The sequence below is a fragment of the Paroedura picta genome, chromosome 3 (genome assembly GCF_049243985.1).
Source record: "Paroedura picta isolate Pp20150507F chromosome 3, Ppicta_v3.0, whole genome shotgun sequence".
In the NCBI taxonomy this organism is placed as follows: domain Eukaryota; kingdom Metazoa; phylum Chordata; class Lepidosauria; order Squamata; family Gekkonidae; genus Paroedura; species Paroedura picta.
In genome coordinates this window covers 67,117,740-67,137,649 of record NC_135371.1, presented here as the reverse complement: position 1 = coordinate 67,137,649, position 19,910 = coordinate 67,117,740, and the positions used below count along the sequence as shown (strand labels likewise).

The following is a 19,910-nucleotide window of genomic DNA, read 5'->3' as shown; positions in this document are numbered from 1 at the left end:
ATTCTCCATATGGTGAGTACCATTCAACAGGTCGAGCAAGGAGAGAAAAGGTTTCATGCATCCCTGATATCGCTTGATCCAAAAATGACATCTGCTGTAAATCGAGAGATGGTCCCTGAGACAGTTAGATTGGAAAAGGGTTAAAATTAGTAGGTTCTCCCTACTCTTTTAAGTAACAAAATAAAATGAAAGAAAACAAAGAGGCTGGGCTGGGAAATGAGCAATAAGCAATGCTAACATGAATGAGTGGAGGAAGATGGTTTTTCCAAGCAATTCTATGTTGCTTCATCTTTCTAAAGCATGCTTGTTGCTGAGTCTGGGAAAAGCCTCAGTGGGAGTTGTGGCTGAGCAAGATTGTTGCAAAAGGAAGACTGAACTCCTGTTCTGCAGTGACTCTCCAGAGTAATCTTTGTTTCTGCAGGGATAATGAGAGGGAAGCCAACAGAGCATATGCTGGTGTTAGTGACTGCCAAGCTTAATGCATGTATACAAAACTACCTAATTCTCACCTGTGTAATCTACAAGAGGATTAAAGAGTTGGCCAGGGAAGTGTTTATAATGTCTGTATTAAGAAGAGTATTGGATCATTACTTTCATTTTGGTCTCCTTATAGCCAGTTGGACTGTATGTGAACCTTACTATAATGGAAAAGGTAGCCCTACCCAGGTGTTCCCGGAATATGTACTGTAATTCTTTGTATATAAAAGAAAGCAATTACTGTAAAGTAAAGTTTAACTTTACTCTTGATGGTTGTATGTCATCTCATTGAGCAAATTCTGAAGCAGATGGTGCCAAAAAAGCATGGACTATGAATTCACTGTTACCTATCAGTAATGGGCAGGGAATGGGGTGGGAGTTCTATTTCACTTTCTTTGCCTCAAGGCAAGTCCAGACTCTGATATTTTCATAAACAGTTTGGAATAACATTAGTTCCAACCAGAACTTCAGGCTTATACTCATTTCCTTAACAGCTATTTCTGAAAACTAGTTTCACTAAAGCCTCAGGATCTCAATAAAGAAAACCTACAACTGAATTCTAACCACAAATCTAATGACTGTTGGAAAGATTTGGGGCCTTCCTAGTTTGAAGCAAACTTATTAAATTTAACAAAACCATATCCACCAAGAAATATGATGATAATTTGGAATCTCACACCTCACTTCTTGGCTGTGTTACTCTGGTAGTCTGATCAAGCTATATAGAAGGAGGAGGAGGAGAAGGTGAGAAGAAGAATTGGTTCTTATATGCCACTTTACCTGATGGAGTCTCAAAACGTCTTACAGTCACCTTCCCTTTCCTCTCCCTACAACAGACACCCTGTGAGGTGGGTGAGGCTGAGAGAGCCCTGATATTATCAGTGCTGTGGCAAACCCAAGGTCACCCAGCTGGCTGCATGTGGAGGGAGCGCAGAATCAAACCCGGCTTGCCAGATTAGAAGTCCACACTCCTAACCACTACACCAAGCTATACAGTGGAAGACTTTATAAATGCAAGCTTAGGTTCAAAATACACATCACAGTGTTAGCCATTTTTGTTTTTCCCATCATAATTGAAGCAGCGGGGAAAGGGTCTCATGCTAAGAACAACAGTGTGGGACAAAGAAAGTGAACCTTCAGGGTACCTCACCCCAGCCTCCTACATTCTCCATGGTACTTCTCTGCCAGTGGGGTTCAGGTCTAGTGTCAGAACTTGCTTGGAAGAAAGTGGTATCAGGAAACAAATTGGCATAGAGAGGTAATGCCTCCTACACCATCTCTCTTTTACTCTCAAAATTAGGTCCCTACCTCGCAGTTTAAGACTGATACTTCACCAGAGCATGGGTATATCTACACTATGTACACAGGGGACCCTGAAATCTTTAGTTCTGTGATAGGTTCCCTTGCCAAACAGTGATTCCTTTGATAAGTAGCGTTTAAGCTTTATCCTGTTGTTGTTATACTATTGTTGCCCTGACCTGGATGGCCCAGGCTAGTCCAATCTCATCAGTTCTTGGAAATTAAACATGGTCAGCCCTGGCCAGTATTTAATGGGAGACCACTCCTTTTGCCCTAAAAACCCTATGGGGTCACTGCTAGTTGGCTATGACTTGATGACACTTTCTACCACTGTATTATTGTGTTCATGTTCCTGGAACTAATGGTTGCTACACAAAAGCTTGGCTGCTCAGGGACCACTGACTGGATTTGTTGCTGTCATGACCCTCTTTGCCCAGCTCAGTAGTTGATCCAGAGTGCTAAGGGGGAGAGTAGGTCAGTGGCATAGGAGAGCAAGAGGGACCTTCCTGCTGTGCCACTGGGGTAAATTTCAGCCTATTTAAACTGACTCCTGGACAGACAGACTTGCTGAATTGACCAGTCTACAAGATACAAACCAAGCCTTCACAGCCCCAGGCCTGATTCTTGGCTGCTACTTCTGGGGAAACCTGACCAGGCCAAGTTGCAGAGCTCAGAACAGGTGCATACTTACTGTTTCTATATCAAGCATTGGGTTTATATATTTGGGGAATACATCCTTTACCAGTACCAAGTATTCCTATTTTTTCCCTATAATACCTCTGTGGCCTCAATACAGTCCTTACCTATCAGGAACAACATTCGTTTCCAAGGAGAAATAGCTGACAATGTTCAGAACAGAAAATGAAGCACTGCCCTGTATCTGCTACTTTCTAAACAGAGGGGTGGCGAAGTTACTGCTGGGCTTTAATGCCATGGTCTTTAACTAGGACTGAATCCACACATTACTGAATACTGCAGTGTTATTGTGCTACAGCGATGATCAGCAGCCCTATCATCTTGCGTGAGCAAGTGAGTATGCTTGCAAATGTTTACTGCAGCACAATGTAATATCCCAAGTCGTGAACATGAACTGCAAGCTTTCCACTGGGACTTCTGTAAACTATCAGCACATTGAAATGAAGTACAAGGAGCATCTATGATTCCTGAAATGTATGATGCAACAGGCTGTGGGAAAGCACAGAGTGGAAGGTTGCACCAGAAGAAAGAGGTGGTTGCATGATGTATGTAGCCCTTAATACATTGAAGTCCTTGTAATTTTTAATCAAGCCACCTGTTAAAGAGCAGCTTATCAACTCAAAGGTACAAAGTAACTGTTAATGCAAGAGGAAGTGAAGCTAGGAAATAATAGCTTCACTGCTCTCTGTAAGGACTGTGGCAGTTTGTGTAGAAATGAACATAGCATCCTGCCAGTATTTTGGTCCACCAAACACGTATACTGCTTTTCAACTTCTGTTTATAGAGTAGTGTATAGAGGATATTTTAAATAGTTTCCTAAAACAAACTTGCACTTGTTTGATCGCTTGGGGAATTATACCCTTGGACCATAAGGCCTCATTAAGCAGTCAGTTGGAGGCAGGATGGAGGAAAACTAGTTTTGGTTCCCTGTGAAGTCCACCTGTCATTTCTGAGAAAAGAGGAGCCCCAGCCTTTCTTTTCAAAACGAGGCCAATCAGGCTGTAAGATACAAGGGGAAGAAGCAAGGAAGCACAGATGCACCTCAGCTGCTGTTCAGCCTATGAAAACTGCCAGACTTCCACACGTTTCCTAGGCTGTTTCCCGCTCTCTAGTTCCATGCTATTAATGTCCTTTTGGCGGCCACAATCTCTTTCCAAATTCCAATAGCAATAACATTCCTAGAGGGAACATGCAAATTTACCAAGTAGGGATCAGGTTTCTTTCTAATTATTTTGTGCTTGTTTTGATTGGGGCTTTTGGGTCGAGTAAAATGGCTGAAGGGCATATGGAGACCAACTTTTGATTTTATTGTCATCCAGTTCATGCACATTGCTGAAGACATGGAACGTAAGTGTCTTACTGGAAAAGTGTTCATATTTTGATGTTACAGAGAACCATCAGTTCAGTTAATCCGAGAGCACTGCATTCTCGTCTACATATTAGTAATAACCATGACATATCTACCTACTTTCAGAATTTTGAACCAACTGGGCCTGCTATAGCTCACAAAAATTCACCTCAAGCTTCTGGGAGGCCCTTTCAGATCCAATATTGGTTTCTTCCTTGAAACAACGTTTTCCCCCTTGTGGTTTAGAGAGTTGCCATGTGCTGGAAGTTCAGTTCCTTGTATAGCCCCAGTAAAGTATATCTTTCCTACTGATGCAGAATGTTCCCAGTCCAGTTGCATTTGCAGGTGAAGGTCAATCCCATTTTCACCATGTGCTTCCCCTATTAGTCTAGGAACAGTCCTAGGTCCAGCAACACAAGACCACACTGCATTTTTATTTACATTTATATAACTTACTAGATTGGAAGCCAATTTTAATAAAGCAAAGGAATCACGCAACACCTTCTGAAGGGCAGACTCTACCAATGTCAGCATGGGCTGTCTTCTGCAAGGAAGCCTGTTGTTAAAAACAATTCCTGGCATGCTTCAGTAATTTGGCTGGTCTCTGGAAAGGAGGAGAGCACAAGGCAATCCCAAACTCTCGGCAACAAGGCTTGTAGTGGATGCAACAAAAAACCTGGGTGCTGCTGCTACACTTTCTTTTCCCTGAAGAGGCACCAGCCAGGCCTGCATGGCCAATGGGCAAAATGTTCCATCTAGCCAATAAAAGATGCGAACTGTCTGTAAAGCATAAACTGCAATGCAAACCCAGGAAGTGGAACACCGCTTTTGGCAAATGAAGGAGAATTTCAGTGATGGCAGCAACTATAGAAGTAGGTGGGAGTATTCTTCTGGCTCAGATCTACTCCTTTATCTTCTAAAAGCAGAGAAGAGAATATGATAAAGCAAGTAGCATAAGTAGCAGCTAGAGCAGTGGTTCTCAACCTTCCTAATGCCACAACCCTTTAATCCAGTTCCTCATATTGTAATGACCCCCAGCCATAAAAGTATGCACGTGTTCTTTCATAGAAATTAAGTCAAAACTGACCAATGGCATGAAGATCCATCGTTCATGATCGTATATAAAATTGTATATATATTGGCGGGTGCCCTCAGGAGGAACGGCAACAGTAGCCCCCCGCCCCCAGCCAAGCTGCTCACCCTGCCGTGACCCCTGTGAAAGGGTTGTTCAACCCCCAAAGGGGTCCCGACCCCCAGGTTGAGAACCACTGAGCTAGAGGATTATGACTTCATTAAAAAAGCAACTTTTGTGACTTTTTGAGGCACTAAATCAGGCCCCATCCAGATCAATTCTATATACAAAGGAAGTGAAAAGACCAACACATTTCCTCTTCTGCCAGTCCCAATCCTGCATTTATCAACCAATCACTTAACATTTGGAAAAGATGGACTTTGTATGCCACATACAGTAAGATGTGAAAATTTTTCAGAATACCCCACAACTATTTGTCTCACTTGGAGATGGGTCCACAAGTTAGGTGTACCCAATTCGGGAACAGATTTGTACAATAACACATACAAAAAGTCCTGACCTGGGTAGCCCAGGCTAGTCCAATCTCATCAGATCTCTAAAGCTAAATAGGGTCTGCCCAGGTTAGTACTTGGATGGGAGACCACCAAGGGAAGTCCAGATTGCTATGCAAACACAGACAACACCAAGCCAACTGTGGAGGACTCTTGCCTGGAAAACTCATCTGAGGTCACCATAAATTGGCTATGACTTAATGGCACTTTCCACCACCACTGTGTACAAAGAAGAGAGGAAATATTTTCATGAGGGCACATAGGTGCACAAAGGGCAGCTCACCGGTCATTTCTTGAAATGCAGTAAACTGCACATAGTCTTCAGCTACCTTCTTGAAGAGCTCATCTAAAATAAAAATACAAAATCATGTCTTACCCTAGCTGTCTCCAGTAGGAACATGTAAAGTCAGAAGATAATAACGTCCAGAGATAAACTCCCTGTGTCTTCCTTGGTATATTCTTAATGTAGTCAAATCAAGCAATCTCATGGGCATGGTTTACAATCTTAACTACCCATACCTGTTACAGACTGCAGTTGTAAGGCAAAATGTGGTAAGCCTTCTGTCCTAAGTGTGATGCCTCGGGAGTGAGTCTCACCAAATTCAACGGGACTTCCTTGTAAGCAACCATGTTTAGGATTAAGCTGCAGTATGCCATTACTTCTTATCACCCTTCCTTTTCAGGAGTTACACAACAGGCAAGCTGTCACATTCCCAGCAGTCAGGAGTTGTTAAACCAGAGGAAACAATTAGCAGAATATCTAAGGTAAAGGCACAGCAGTAATTTAGTCTACATTATTCCCCCAGGGAAGAGGCTTTCCTAGTACGCCAGCCATGATCTCATCATAAAGATGTAATCCTGCATTCTGATAGATTCAGGGGGGTAGCTGTATTGGTCTGAAGCAAGAGAAAAAGGTTTTGAGCCCAGCGAAGTTTAATGCTGGGTATAAGCTTCTGTGTGTATGCACATAAAACCTTATACTCAGAATGAAACTTTGTTGGTCTTAAAGGTGCCGCTCAACTCAAACTTTGTTCTAATCCTGCATGCTGCAATAGATGCGCACCTACGTTTTGTCCCGTCTTACTGGAGGTTTCAAACAGCTCAGCTTTGATCTCTGAAATGACAAGAAAAATGTTTTATTGCATTTTCCCCAAGTCCACTCCTTTGTCAACACTGGTCGGTCAGTGGAAAGGCACTGGCGGTCAAAGAACTTCCCTGTTGTCTCCTCCCCCAACAGTCCTTCCCAAATTCAGAAAAATGTATTCCCACGGTTGTGGAACCCACACAGATTAAGAGTCCCATAGGTCAGAAGACTGCAGTGGAGAGCGGAAAGGGGACAAAACCAGCCTTCCTGCTTTTCCCATCAGTTTTACTGATGGAAGAGGAAGGAACAGATAGAGGTGATCAGCTACCAAAACTGCAGAAGATAAAGGCACTTTTGTCAGCAATGATTGAATTTCCTGTAACAGATATAATAAGCATCTTTTCCCTAAGGACTTAGGACTGTTTTTTTCTTGGCCACCTGCCCCACATATAAGCCCTCATCAGAGCATTCCAGCAAAGCTACTTGCAGTGATATCTTTCCCAATTCCCTAACCCCAGCTCTGGACCCTTCCACTTCACAAAGGAATGAGAGCCAGCAGGAGAACATACACTTGTTTCTACAGAGAGCTGCCAGAGACACTAGTAACACAAAGCTCCTTGGTGCACTCACGTGCTTTCTCTCTCAGCAACAAGTGAAGGAAAACACACACCATCAGCATAGTCCTGTGCATCATGGAAGTCAATCCCCCGTTTTCTCCTGTCGTCATCTAACAAATCACTCTTGGTGCCGCACAAATAGATCCTGCAGTTCTGTGGAGGAAGAGAAAGAGGGAAGGACTGCCATTCAAGTTCAACAGAGACAGCAGATTATGTCCTCACCTGGTCTCAAGAACCCACACAGCCAGGACAAGCACGTGCCCACAAAGAAACCATTCGCTCTTTGCAATACTCCCCTGTAAGGTCCAAAATGCAATCCCAGACACAAGTGACACAGGCCAGGAAATAATTAGGGAGAGCACAATGCTGTCATGCTGTAGTCGTCAGCAGCCCTCAGACCAGGCCAACCTAGATGGAAGTCCCATGGAAGCTGCCTTATGTGTTCGCATACAGCCATCCTCTAAGATTCAACCTTCCCACACCCACCAGCATCACATCGGGATCCACCTTAAGTGTCTCGCATGCTAGCCTCTGACCCTCTGCAAGATGAACTTTCCCTGCTCTTTGCTCAGAAATTCAGCGATATCCTTTACTATCTGGAAATGGAAATCTACTCACCTCCTCAAAGTTCTGCAGTTCGCTCACCCAGAATTTTGCTCTCTGGAAACTGCTGCTATCAGTAAGATCTGTGGAAGTGGGGAGGTGTCAAGGACAGATCCTACCCAAAATCCAAAAAGTAGCTTCCACTTTAGCCCTCTACAGGCAGAGTACATTCGGAGACTTGAATGAGTAGCTAGGGGATTGTTTGGGAAAGCAATGCTTCCTTCCTCGGTAATTCCTCATAACAGAGACATTGCCACGGCCCCTGAACTCTTGTGGCTTGATCACTATGTGCAATTATATATATTTCCCTAACCCAAAAGAGTTATAGGCAGGGCTAACGGGAACAGCCGTTTCCCTTGACTCAGACGTTAGAAGGGTTTGGTGTGACTGCCTCCTTCCACTAATCATAGTGCACTGCAGCAGGGCAGCCAGATGCCACAGTGGTCTGAATGTCCAGCTAGGATCCCCACTCAGTCATGAAGCTTACAAGGCAGGCTTTGGCCAGCTGTTCTCTTTCAGCCTTACCATGTAGGCCAGGGGTAGTCAAACTGTGGCCCTCCAGATGTCCATGGACTACAATTCCCAGGAGCCCCCTGCCAGCATTCGCTGACAGGGGGCTCCTGGGAATTGTAGTCCATGGACATCTGGAGGGCCGCAGTTTGACTACCCCTGATGTAGGCTTTTCTGAGATGAGATAATAGTTGGTTCAGGAATTTCTTAAGAGCTGCTTTTTTATACCCTGCTTTTCACTACCTGAAGGAGTCTCAAAGCAGCTTACAAACACCTTTCCCTTCCTCTCCCCACAACAAACACAATGTGAGGTAGGTGGGGATGAGAGAGCTCTAAGAACTGCTATGCAAGAACAACCGTAAGAGAACTGTGAGTGGCCCAGGGTCACCCAGCTGGCTACATGTGGAGGAGTGAGGAACCTAACCTGGCTCGCCAGATTAGAGACCACCACTCTTTAACCACTACACCATGCAGGTTCTAATGATATCATAGTCATGCACTTTCAATGTTGAGCCAAATAAACATTATGAAAACTTTTTCCTAATAATAAATAAAGAAATAGGCTTTTATATCCTGCTTTTCTGTATCTGAAGGACTCTCAAAGTGACTTACAACTGCCTACTCTTCTTCTCACACCAGGTGCTTTGTGTGGTCAGTGGGGCTGAGAGAGTTCTGAGAGAACTGTGCCTGGCCCAAGGTAACCCAGTAGGCTTCATGTGGAGGAGAGTGGGGAATCAAAACCAGGTCTCCAGATTAGTCTGCCAATCTTAAGCACTACACCATGCTGGCTCTCAGAAAATCCATGGTCAACTCTAGCCTCTTAATTTAGCAACTGCTCTGCTGCATGAGGCAACAATCAATCAACTCCACTGCTGTCACAAGGACAGCCTGAGAGCAGACCACTCTTTGCACCAACTACACTGCCACAGGACAGCACCATCTAGCAGAGCCCCACTAAAGAAGGAAGCTGCACAGGCACAGTTTGCCTCCCTTTCGCTGGTCCTGAATCAGGACTTCTGGACAGGGAAGAAGTAACTGGGGCTGGCAGCAGCACAGGGAATAGGGAATGAGAAGCTGTGTGCTGAGGATGGCTGACTGATTGCCAAGGCTGGGCAATGCATATTTTCAAGAGCATACACACATCTCGGAAGTGACTATTCGGCTCCAGAAGGCAGTAGCCCCCGGTAGTGATGGTATCAGGGACAAATCAGGAAACAACTCATGTGCTACATCATGAGAGAAGTGTTTTGTACTCATTCTCCTGGTATTGGCAGCCCAGAGCAGGACATGTACCTGCACCCACATGCAAAGGATTACTTACCATAACATACAATGGCAGCTTTTGCTCCACGATAGTATATTCGGCTCATGGCCTCATACCTTTCTGAGCCAGCTGTATCCTAGAGAACATCAATATGAAAATAAGAACATCATACCTATTCATCCCATCTATGCCATGTAGAACAACAGAATAAGAAGAAAGGAAGTAAATAAAAGACTGCCCTTGTTGCAGAGCAAAAGAAACTTTTGGCGAGGACTCTGAACGTACATTGCTGCTATAGTCCCAACCCTAAACAGTTCTGACAATAAGCAACAGCCCCTCCCTTTTCCACAGTGCAACCAAAGTAACAAGTTTTCTTGTATTATAAGCTTACTAGATTTTAAGCCCATTTTATGCCATTAATAAAATGGGCGCTAGAAGTCCCCCCCCCCCACGGCGAGAGGGAAAGTCTGCAGAGTGGGTGGGGACGGCTTGGAGCGGCTGTGAGAGGCAGGCGAGGGCGTGGATGGGGCTGCAGAAGAATGTTGGGCTCCCGATGCCGGTAGGCTTCAGCGGGGCTGGGCTTGAGAGGGTCTTACCTCGCAGCTGCGGAGGGCGCGGTGGGGGCGGGGCTGGCGTCGGCCGGCCATCTTCGTGGGCGGGCGTCGTCGGTGGGAAGATGGAGGCCGCAGCGGAGGGCGGCCATGTCCGATGGCGTGCTAGCGAGGGCGCCGGGGCAGGCTCTGAGCTGGGGGCGGAGGCGCTTGACAGCGGCGTTTCGGTTGGCGGCCGCATCGTCGGTGTCCTGCCGCTCGCAATCCTGCTGTCCTGGCATTTTGCGAGCGGCAAGTCGGGCGCTGGAGCGGCAAGTCGGGCGCTGGGGCTTGGGGGCGGGCTGGGAAGGGGACGGCCGGCGGCAGAGCAGCGTGGTCGTGGTGGGGGTGGGAAGGTCGCGGAAGGGCCTCGTCAGCGCCGCGGCAGCAGGGCCGGGAAAGGAGCAGGGCCGCCGCGTCTTTGACGCAGCCAGGCGCACCCACGGCCCGGGGCACTTCCAAGCCTTCTCTCGGCCGGCGGAAGCCGCTCCGCCGGCCAAGAGAAGGCGGCCAGGCCCACCCGCCCCCCGAGGCTCTCCCAAGCCTTCTCCCGGCCGCCGGAGCGGCCTCGCGGCGTCTATGACGCTGCGAGGCCACTCTGGCGGCCGGGAGAAGGCAGCGCAGCCGCCCGCTCACCTGTGGCTGTGCGGGTGAAGCAGGCAATGGGGAGCCACGCTTCGCGCGGCTCCCCATTGCCTGCTTCGGGCGGGATGGACACTTGGAGGGGCCAATCAGGAGCCGCTTCGCGGTTTTTATCCGAGTTTTTATCCCGGACCGGTCCCGCCCTAACTCCTCCCCACTACCGCCACGGGCTGTGTACAGATTATATATATACTAGATTTAAACCCCATTTTAATTGAAAATAAAATGGGCGCTAGATGCCATAGGACCCGGGCCCGACTCCCAAAGGGTTCTGCGTAGGCCTGGACTGGGTCCGTGGGGCCGCAGAAGCCTTAATGCTCCCCCCCAGCGGATGACAGAAGGCTGAAGCGGGGCCGGCGCTGGATTGGGGGGGCGTCGTGTCCTGTCTCCGGCGGCGTCGTGTCCTCATGGGCCGGGAGCTGCGGGGACGCTGGTTGCGGGCAGGCCTGAGGCAGACGGCTACATGGCTCATCACGGGAGTGGCGGCCAAGGCAGCGGGCCCCGGCGGCGACGAGAAGGCGGCGGGCCCCGATGGCGAGTTAGCGGCTGGCTTTTCCCAGGCGCTGGAGCGGCCTCGCGGGGTCCGCGACGCAGCACGGCCGCTCCTGCAGCCGGGAGAAGACAGAGTTGGGCGGGTGTGCGGGTGGAAAGGAGTAGGGCCGCCGTGTCTTCGACGCGGCAGCCCTGCTCCTTTCCCCACATCGAGGCGGAGGGAACGGCGGCCAAGGAGGCAATGGGGAGGCGCGCTTTGCGCGCCTCTCCATTGCCTCCTTGGTCCAGGATTGACACTCGGAGGAGCGAATCAGGAGCCGCAAAGCGGCTCCTGATTCGCTCCACTGAGTTTTTATCCCGGACAGAGCCTGCCCTAACTCCTCCCCACCAGCCCTTACTGCTTTATTTAGTCCACGGTGCCCGCGGCGCCGCGGGCGGTTTAAAGATAGTTGGGTCCTGATGAAAATTTCCACTGACAGGATTTCTATCCATGGAATGTGACTTCCCTGCCTCCCCCCTCCTCTGCAGCCCAAAATGCCCTATGAAGTACTGCTCCTGGAGAACAGGGAACTTCCTTCCAGGAACAGCATAAAGAGGGAGTCTGCAGCCAGATGGGAAAGGGGCAAAAAATTACCTCCTCCTTTCATTTATTTATTTTTAGATTTGTATACCGCCCTTTTCAGGGTTACTGACTTCGGGCAGTTCACAAGTTATAAGTAAATACAAACATAGTAAAAGCAGTTAAAACAGTTAAAATTACACCCTAGTTGCCTTGGCTGGGATCTTTATTTCTGCCTCCCCTTCTCCCACTCAGAGGGTGTTTGGCTTTAGGGAGGGCCCCAAATCACAGTGTCATTTCCCATCAATCCCTTTCTCCAACCAAAAGCCTGTCAGAAGAATTTCAGTTTGCAGGCCTTCAAAACTGAGGAAGTTCTTGAGGAGCCTGCAGGCCTTTGGTTGAGGTCAATCAAACTAACAATGTCTATTGAGCCCCCCAGAACCCCCTCCCCATGAACTGAATTCTGACCAACCATGGGATCACTGTTACATGTTAACATAGTTACCACCAGTTACTGGAATGCTATTCAACCACTGTTACTGTTGTTTCATTTGACATTATTAGACACTATACTGTACTTATTATGAATTATACTGTACGTATTCCTATATTTCCCCAAGTTCTATGTAAACTACCCTGAACCATGAGGGAGGGTGGTATATAAATATAATAAAATAAAATAAATATATTTTACCAGGTAGGGGCCCAGTACCAAGAAGCCCCAATCCCTGGTTGAGTCCAGACATACTTCCCTAGGGCCAAGGATCACCATCTGGTTCGTATTGGCTGAGCTAAGTGCTCTTTGGGGATATAGTCAGCTAGGCAGTCCCTTAGCCCGCAAATTCTGCCTACTTAGCCTCCATAAACCCACCAGTGTCTGGAAGATATGATGGATTGGATTTGGGTGAATAAATGAAAACTTAAGAGACAATGGAAGTGCTGCAAGTTGGAAATTAGGCTGATTTATGAATAGGTGGACAATCTCCTATAGATGGGGTTCCAGGCTGCCTGAAGGAATAGGTATACTGTTCACAAATGCTCTTGGCAGACTTACTAGGCAGAAGGTGCTAGAAGCAGAAAAGAGCAAGAACCCAGTGCCACCTCAAAGCCTAACAAAATTTGTCGCAGGGTATGAGTTTTCATGAGTCACTGCTCTTCTTCAGACAAACTAACATGGCTACCCATCTTGGTTCTAGAACTCCCCCCCCCCCCCCCCCGCTTAGGTGGTTCATCATTTATAGCTATTTCTACATACGGTCACAATCTTGCCACAGTCATACCTTAGTAACATCTGGAATAGACTACTGCAATGTGTTCAACATGGGGTTTTCTTTGGAGATGGTTCAGAAACTTCAATTAATGCAAAATATCACTTATTTTTTATTGGATTCTGTCAAACAGAACGTATAACATCTAATCTTCTACCATTACACTGCTTCCATTGTGCTTCTGGGTTTAATGCCAACTGCTGCACTTGACTAAATGGTTTGAGCCCAAAGGACCAGAAGGACCGTTTTGTATATTAACTGAACTGATGGATGCCTTCCTCTGGGAACCTGCTTTAGGCTGGGGAGGACTTTTGAGACAGCCTTTTCAGCTGCCATCTGCTGGCTGTGGAATTCCCTCCTTGAGAGGTCTTCGCAGGCCTTCTGCAGGACTCTGGTGGCTTTTTTGTTTGCTTGTTTGAGTGGACAAAGTTCTGTGCTGATAGCACCACCTCTTTTTAATAGATTCTCTACTGGTTTTAAACATTTTAGGTGTGCTTACGTTAGAACTGTAAGCCAGGGGTAGTCAACCTGTGGTCCTCCAGATGTGCAAGGACTACAATTCCCATGAGCTCATGGGAATTGTAGTCCATGCACATCTGGAGGACCACAGGTTGACTATCCCTGCCGTGAGCTACCTTGGGGACCAGGAAGGCAGCAATAAAAATCTACTGAATAAATCAATCTCTCAACTCACCCAAATTCCTAAAGTCACCGTCCGTCCTCCCACTGGCATGACTTTGGCCACAAATGCAGCACCTATTGTCTAAAAGAAAGAGACTAAATATAAAAGTAGTTACATGACCCCCCTTCGTGGCCTGTATTCACTCATGGATAAGCAAGCATCACTTTCAGGAAGCAAAACAGGGAAGTTCTTGCAAATAACAAAAATAGAGTTTTAGGTCAACCGTGTGTCATAAATGACTAACATGGGTACATGTTAGGAAGAAAATCAGTAACTATTTTTTATGGATTAGTAATGTTTAGGAATTTATTTATATCTTAAATTGGGAGCAAATATACAGTTTCTCTGCTTTCTCAAACTCTTCTGACAAAATAGTTTGTTTCCTTTGCTATTCAGAGAGCATTTCCTCACATGGCTAAAAATAGCATTGCACCATAATCCTGGCCCCTCTTCACCTTTCCTGCTGTCTCGCTCTTCTCTGCCACCATTTCGAACTTCTTCCCCTCCACAAGTGCTGCTAGAAATGGTGGAAGAGAGCAATGTGATTTATACGCAACTCCTCTTCTGCTTGCCAATCAAGCCAATCCCCTTTCTTCATACTTTGAAGGGCCACTGCGATCCCTGCTAATTTTTTAAAAATAAGTAGTTCTCTGTTGAAACGCCTATGCATCTAATCATAGATGCATCTAATCATAGATGCATAGTGCATCTTAATTGCCACTGCTTATGGAATTATGATGCTTGCTTCTTTTTAAAACAAATCTTGTTCCTGATTGGGGGGGAGCTTAGAGAGGCATGTTTTGTGCTACAATTTTGGGGAATTTTTTTTTTTTTGCCTTTGCCTGAACCATTGAACACCTATTCATTGCACCAGTAAGTTCACTTGGGGAAAAAAACACCTCCCTTCTGCTGCAGCTGCCTCCCCCCTCGCATGCACGCATGGGCACACACACACTCCGCAGAGTTCTCTTGCTGCCGGTGGCAGGGGCATTTTAAAAATGACATTCCCGTCCCCCAGAAGAGGGGGTGGGAGCAAGGGTGGGACGAGGCAGGCGCCTTTCATGCATTTGAGCCTCCATACCTTTCTTTGGCTGGTGGGCTGCTGGCTGCTTTCCATTAGGTAGCACTAAATATGTTGGATTCCCCAACTAGTGCATTAAAATGGAGGATGTAGCTGGCCGGTCACTGCCCAGATGCTGGATGTTGGTGACGTCATGTGGAGGGGCCAGAATATAATGACTTCATAAGGTAAGTGTTACACTATATTTAAATGGTGTGGAAATGCTCAGAGTATCTGTGGACTGACAGATCTATCACCAGATATCAGTTTAACATCAGAAAAAAGGAGAAGCTTAAGGGACCCACCCCCCAAAAGTATTTAGGAATGGAAGCAGAATAGGGGTCCCAAACCCTTTTCAGGCCGGGGACCGGGAAGGGGGGAGAGAGGGAGGCCCAGGGACCGGGGGGGGGGGGGAGGGAGAGTGGCACTCGCCGGCGGGCACAAACACGCAGGGGCAGAGCTGCCATGGCTGCACCCGCACCTCCCCCCGGCTTGAGCGATTTGGCCACCAAAGCAGCTGATTGTTCCTGTGCCACGCTGCGGGGGGGGGGGGAGGTTTGCCCGCTGGTGTGCCGGCGCAAGCGCCTCCCCTCCCCCCCCCCCGTGGCTCGGTACCAAGGGTTCCACGGCCCAGGGGTTGGGGAACACTGGAATAGAATATAATTCAACCCATCTCTGCCATTAAAGGGAGATACTCACATTCTGGTAGGGCCCCACAAGGAAGCGGTTATGAACATATCTTTCCACCAAGCTGGTCTTGCCCACATATTCTTTGCCCAGCATCACAACTTTGGCATCCACACGCTGCCCACTCATTCTCCTGCCCTTGCAGCAAAAGAGTTCTCTTCTAGAGGGATTCCAACCTCCCTCCTCTTAGCTGGAGCAGACAACAGGAAGGAGCAGCTCAGGTGAAGAGGCTCACCAGCAAGAAAAGGAAACCAACAAACTGTATGGGTACCACAGGGAGCAGCATGACAACACCCCCACTCTTGTGCTGAGATGGACATGGCACCTGTAATGGCCATCAAGGGTGCCCACAGGCCATCAGAATACTCAGGAAGGTTTTTGGATACAGTGTGGGATCTGGCAAGCGGGGACAACAAACAAGCAAACATATGAATGCCGCCCTGCCGCCCCCCCCCCCCCCGCTCCCCGGGCAGAAAACTCATCTCCCCCTTGAGCAACGCAAACTGCATCTGGGGAAATGGGCGCTTGTCCAGGAAAGCCTCTGTTCCGATAGGACGGCCAATTTGCTCAGTTGCCCCAGGGTAAGCAGGGCAACCGCCCTGGCACACAGTCCCGCCGGGGATCTCCCTTGCGGTGCCCACCACTCCGCCGCCCGGGTGGGCTCAAGGGCGTCGCGCTCTCAGCGGGGAGGGTCTCAGGCACGGGCAGCCTCGCGGACACCCCCCCCCCCGTAGGCAGGTGGATCCCCGGAAGGCGCCTGGCCTCCCTCCCGTCCCCCCCCCCCCGGCCCGCCGGGCGGCACTCACCTGGGCCTCATGGCGCGGAAGGCGGGAGTGCGCTGGAGGGGGCAAGCCCTGGCCGGATCCGTCCCTGTCCCCGTCGCCGTCGGGCCGCTTGCCGGCGCTCCACCGGGGCAGGGGGCGGCGCTTGCAGCCGGGGACGGAAGCGCGTGCCGGGGAGGCGCCTGCGGAAGAGCCGGGCTTTGCCGTCGGAAGTCGTGGACTCGCCCTGTCCCCGCATGGCGGCGGCTGCTGCTGCGCGCCTCCTTCCGCCGCCGCCGCCGCCCTCGCGATCCTCCGGGCTGCCCGTGTGGCGGGAGAAGGGCGAGGGCCGCCTAGGCCGCTCCTGGGGACGCGCCCCGCCTCTCTCCTCCGTGGCCCGCGGGCTCGGCAACGGCGGGGCTGATGGGGAAGTACCTCCTGACCCTGGGCGTCCTCAAGGGGCCCTGGGACCACGTCTTCGCCGCCTTCTGGCTGCGCTACCCCAACCCGTACAGGTGAGCCAGAGGCGCCGCGGGAGATCCTGGGGCTTGGGGAAAGCAAGCCTGAGCATGTCGACGCAGGGGTAAACCCCGGTTCATCCCGAGGGCCTTGCACCCGGGAAAGGGCTTTTAGGACCACGAAAGACAAGGCGCGGAGAGGGCGACTAGGCCTCCTGCGCTTCAGATCCCTCCCCCTTTGTTTGCTCCAAACTAAGCCCTACTCTGTTCACTGGAGCTTATTGCTAAGTTAAGCCGCTGGGTTTATTTCCGCAAGGCTGCGGAGGAGCAGTGCTGTGAATCGGGCAGGGCGGCCTCTGCTCAAGCTGGACTTCTTCACCTTATAGTCATGGACTGAGCATAACTGAGCCGCCTACGGCTTTGTCAGCACAATTGAAGCCTGCTCTTTAGCTGCACTATTAACTTGAAATAAAGCCAGAGTTCTGTTCAGCTCATACCAGAGCCAAGGTTAAAATGAGGTGTGTGATACCCTAGTTTGTGTGCACAAAAAAAGGCCCAAATGCTGCTAAAATTGGGGGGGGGGTGCTTAAATCCCGGCTTGCTGATTCTGACAGAGTTTTGCATCCTGATGAAGAAAAGGACCAAGTACATAAGGTCACTAAAATAGCTTCTGGCAATGAACGGGGTGCAGAATCTTCCTGCTCCAGTGTGCTGGCAAGGCTAGATCACTCAAAGGCACGAGAGGCAGCTCTAAGGCAATGAATGCTAGGATGGATCTTGCTTGCTCCTTCCTACAGACTCCTACAGTAAGATAAATATGATTCCTGAAATTGGTGGCTGTATCAAAGCAGTGGGTGTTGAATGCAGTGTTAGAAATGTTGGAGTTCTGGATCCCCAGTTAGAACTTGCGTCCCAAAGGCAGAATACAGGTGGGTAGAGGAATCACCTTTAGTGAAACTCCTGAGAATCACCACAGTTGACTATATGAGTCATCTCCTCCCTTCTTATGAATAGTTTTGCCCCAAGTTTCACTACTGCATTTGCGGGGGGGGGGGGGGGGATTGGTGTCTCATTCTGTGGATACAACCCTTGTTTAGCTAGAAACCACTTTCTTGATCTATGCTTTCTGCCTCCACACTGACTGTGGCTCTCTCTGCTATTTGGGTTTTGGCTGAATTAAGCTCATTCAGGACTGCTTAGCACGCACGCACACACCCCTAAAATGCCTTTGTCTCTTCTCCTCAGTAAACATGTCCTGACAGAAGATATCTTGTACCGAGAAGTGACAGAAGACCAGAAGCTGCTTTCCAGGCGGCTCCTAACCAAGACCAACAGGATGCCCCGCTGGGCAGAGCGCTTCTTTCCGTCTAATGTTGCCCACTCTGTCTACATTCTCGAAGATTCCATTGTGGACCCACAGAACCGAACTATGACCACATTCACCTGGAACATCAACCACGCACGTCTTATGGTACACAGTAGTTGTCAAGTGTGGGGCTGGTGCTATGCTGTAAAGTTCTTGAGTGAATACTGATTGCTGAGAGTGATTGTCATTTTGGTCTTCCATCTCCCATATAGGTGGTGGAAGAACGTTGTGTTTACAAAGAGAACCCAGACAACAGTAGCTGGACAGAAATCAAGCGGGAAGCATGGGTATCCTCCAGCCTATTTGGTGTATCACGTGCAATCCAGGTGGGTCTGTGACAGCTGTATATATTTCACATGTATACAATGGTCATGTGCCCAGGATTAAGTGGTGTAAACAAATAGCCATAGAGGAAACCCTGAACATTTTTTTCATAGTCACTGTTCATGCTTCTTGTTTTCTTATTTCAGGAGTTTGGCTTGGCAAGGTTCAAAAGCAACGTGACCAAGAGCACCAAAGGATTTGAGTATGTTCTGGCCAAAATGCAAGGTAAGTGTGTGCAGTGGCAACTGGTAAAGAAAGAAAAAAAAAGGGGGGGTTGCAGGGGCCAAGGATACTGTCACTGACACACATGGAGATGCAGTCATCTGCTTGCAAACTACTGGTAGCATGTAGAAAAAGATTAATATGCCCTGCTAAAGTGCTGGATTGGCAGCCTCCTGCTATATTGCTAGAATTATTCTAAGAAATGTATAGCACAGTAATGTTTTCTTTGATTAATTCTGCTAATGTAAAGCAAGGAACTGATACTGAAGCTTGATTGTATACTTCCCCTTCTGTTAAAAATCACAAACGAAATGCTTTTGTTTTCGCTTGGCAAATCTTAATCAGCAGTAGTGTCAAAAAAGGAAAAAAGGAAGCACTACTTCAGGTTTTTGCCCACGTTCTAGGTAAACTTTGCCAAATTCTGCTAGTTTCCTAACCTGTAGTTGTTGCAAAGCAAAAAGCTAGTGAGAACATAGAGCACTTGAGGAGCCATGACTAATATCAAAGAAGCATGTAAAAGTCTTGTGTGTTATGGAGAAAATGAGGCTATAGAACTGTAGGGGGGGATGCCCACTGGCTATTCTGTCTTTCTTTTGCATTTGCTTAAGAGTGCATTTCTCAGTATTGCTCCATAATGTCTAATTGGTTTCTGAACCTTTTCCCCCCATGAGAGTGGGGGCTAAATAAGGTTCCTTGTTTAAAGGAACTGTTATGTTACAATATGTTAACAGTCTTATGACCATCTGACATGAAATCCCTGCCATTAAGTCCCCATACAAGGATATTTAAACATAGCAATTTTGCAGAGCAATTCTACAGAAACCTTTTTTGTCAGTGCTTGAAGGCTTGCTTGATTCTCTCCCCCCCCCCTCCCAATTACAGGTGAAGCACCATCTAAAACTTTGGTGGAAACAGCAAAAGAAGCAACAGAGAAAGCCAAGGAGACTGCCTTGGCTGCTACAGAGAAGGCAAAGGACTTGGCGAGCAAGGCAGCTACTAAAAAGCCGCAGCAACAATATGTATGAAAAAGCGGCTTACCTAGAGTGGGGACTGGAGTGCCATCAGGCACTATGGTAGTACCGGGAAGCTTACCTGAAATATGGGTTTACAACCCTTGGGAGGTGAAGCTGACCAGACATAGATTTTATGTTTTTTAATTGAAACTATACAAATCTGACAATCATCATCTTTCTAAAGGTGTAATTATCATTAAAAGAACAGACTTCCAATTTATTCTGGTAGGAACTGATCTTCAAAACTGTGATTAAATGGATAAGCCTGTTTACATTTACCTTCTTGGGGCTTCCGACTTGTCTC

General features: G+C 48.1%; 2 protein-coding genes across 5 annotated transcripts; one reads left to right on the top strand and one right to left on the bottom strand.

Moving 5' to 3' along the window:
- Nucleotides 1-3,758: 3,758 nt before the first annotated feature.
- Nucleotides 3,759-16,480, bottom strand: RAB24 (RAB24, member RAS oncogene family). 4 transcript variants are annotated; one of them, XM_077326256.1, is made up of 9 exons: nucleotides 16,269-16,480; nucleotides 15,475-15,652; nucleotides 13,728-13,796; nucleotides 9,540-9,618; nucleotides 7,724-7,791; nucleotides 7,159-7,258; nucleotides 6,468-6,518; nucleotides 5,688-5,750; nucleotides 3,759-4,736 (listed from the first exon to the last, which is right to left on the bottom strand). In XM_077326256.1, the coding sequence occupies exons 2-9, from the start codon at nucleotides 15,589-15,591 to the stop codon at nucleotides 4,669-4,671; spliced, it is 615 nt and encodes a 204-aa protein (XP_077182371.1). In that variant the 5' UTR covers nucleotides 15,592-15,652; nucleotides 16,269-16,480; the 3' UTR covers nucleotides 3,759-4,668. The 4 variants fall into 4 exon arrangements, with proteins under 4 accessions (XP_077182371.1, XP_077182372.1, XP_077182374.1 ...); XM_077326257.1 differs by having other exon boundaries at nucleotides 3,759-4,733; XM_077326259.1 differs by having other exon boundaries at nucleotides 6,472-6,518.
- PRELID1 (PRELI domain containing 1) lies at nucleotides 16,438-19,826 on the top strand. The gene is made up of 5 exons (XM_077326255.1): nucleotides 16,438-16,738; nucleotides 17,927-18,152; nucleotides 18,260-18,373; nucleotides 18,518-18,596; nucleotides 19,476-19,826. Exons 1-5 carry the CDS (start codon nucleotides 16,647-16,649, stop codon nucleotides 19,616-19,618), a joined length of 654 nt encoding a protein of 217 aa, XP_077182370.1. The 5' UTR covers nucleotides 16,438-16,646; the 3' UTR covers nucleotides 19,619-19,826.
- The last annotated feature ends 84 nt before the right edge of the window (nucleotides 19,827-19,910 follow it).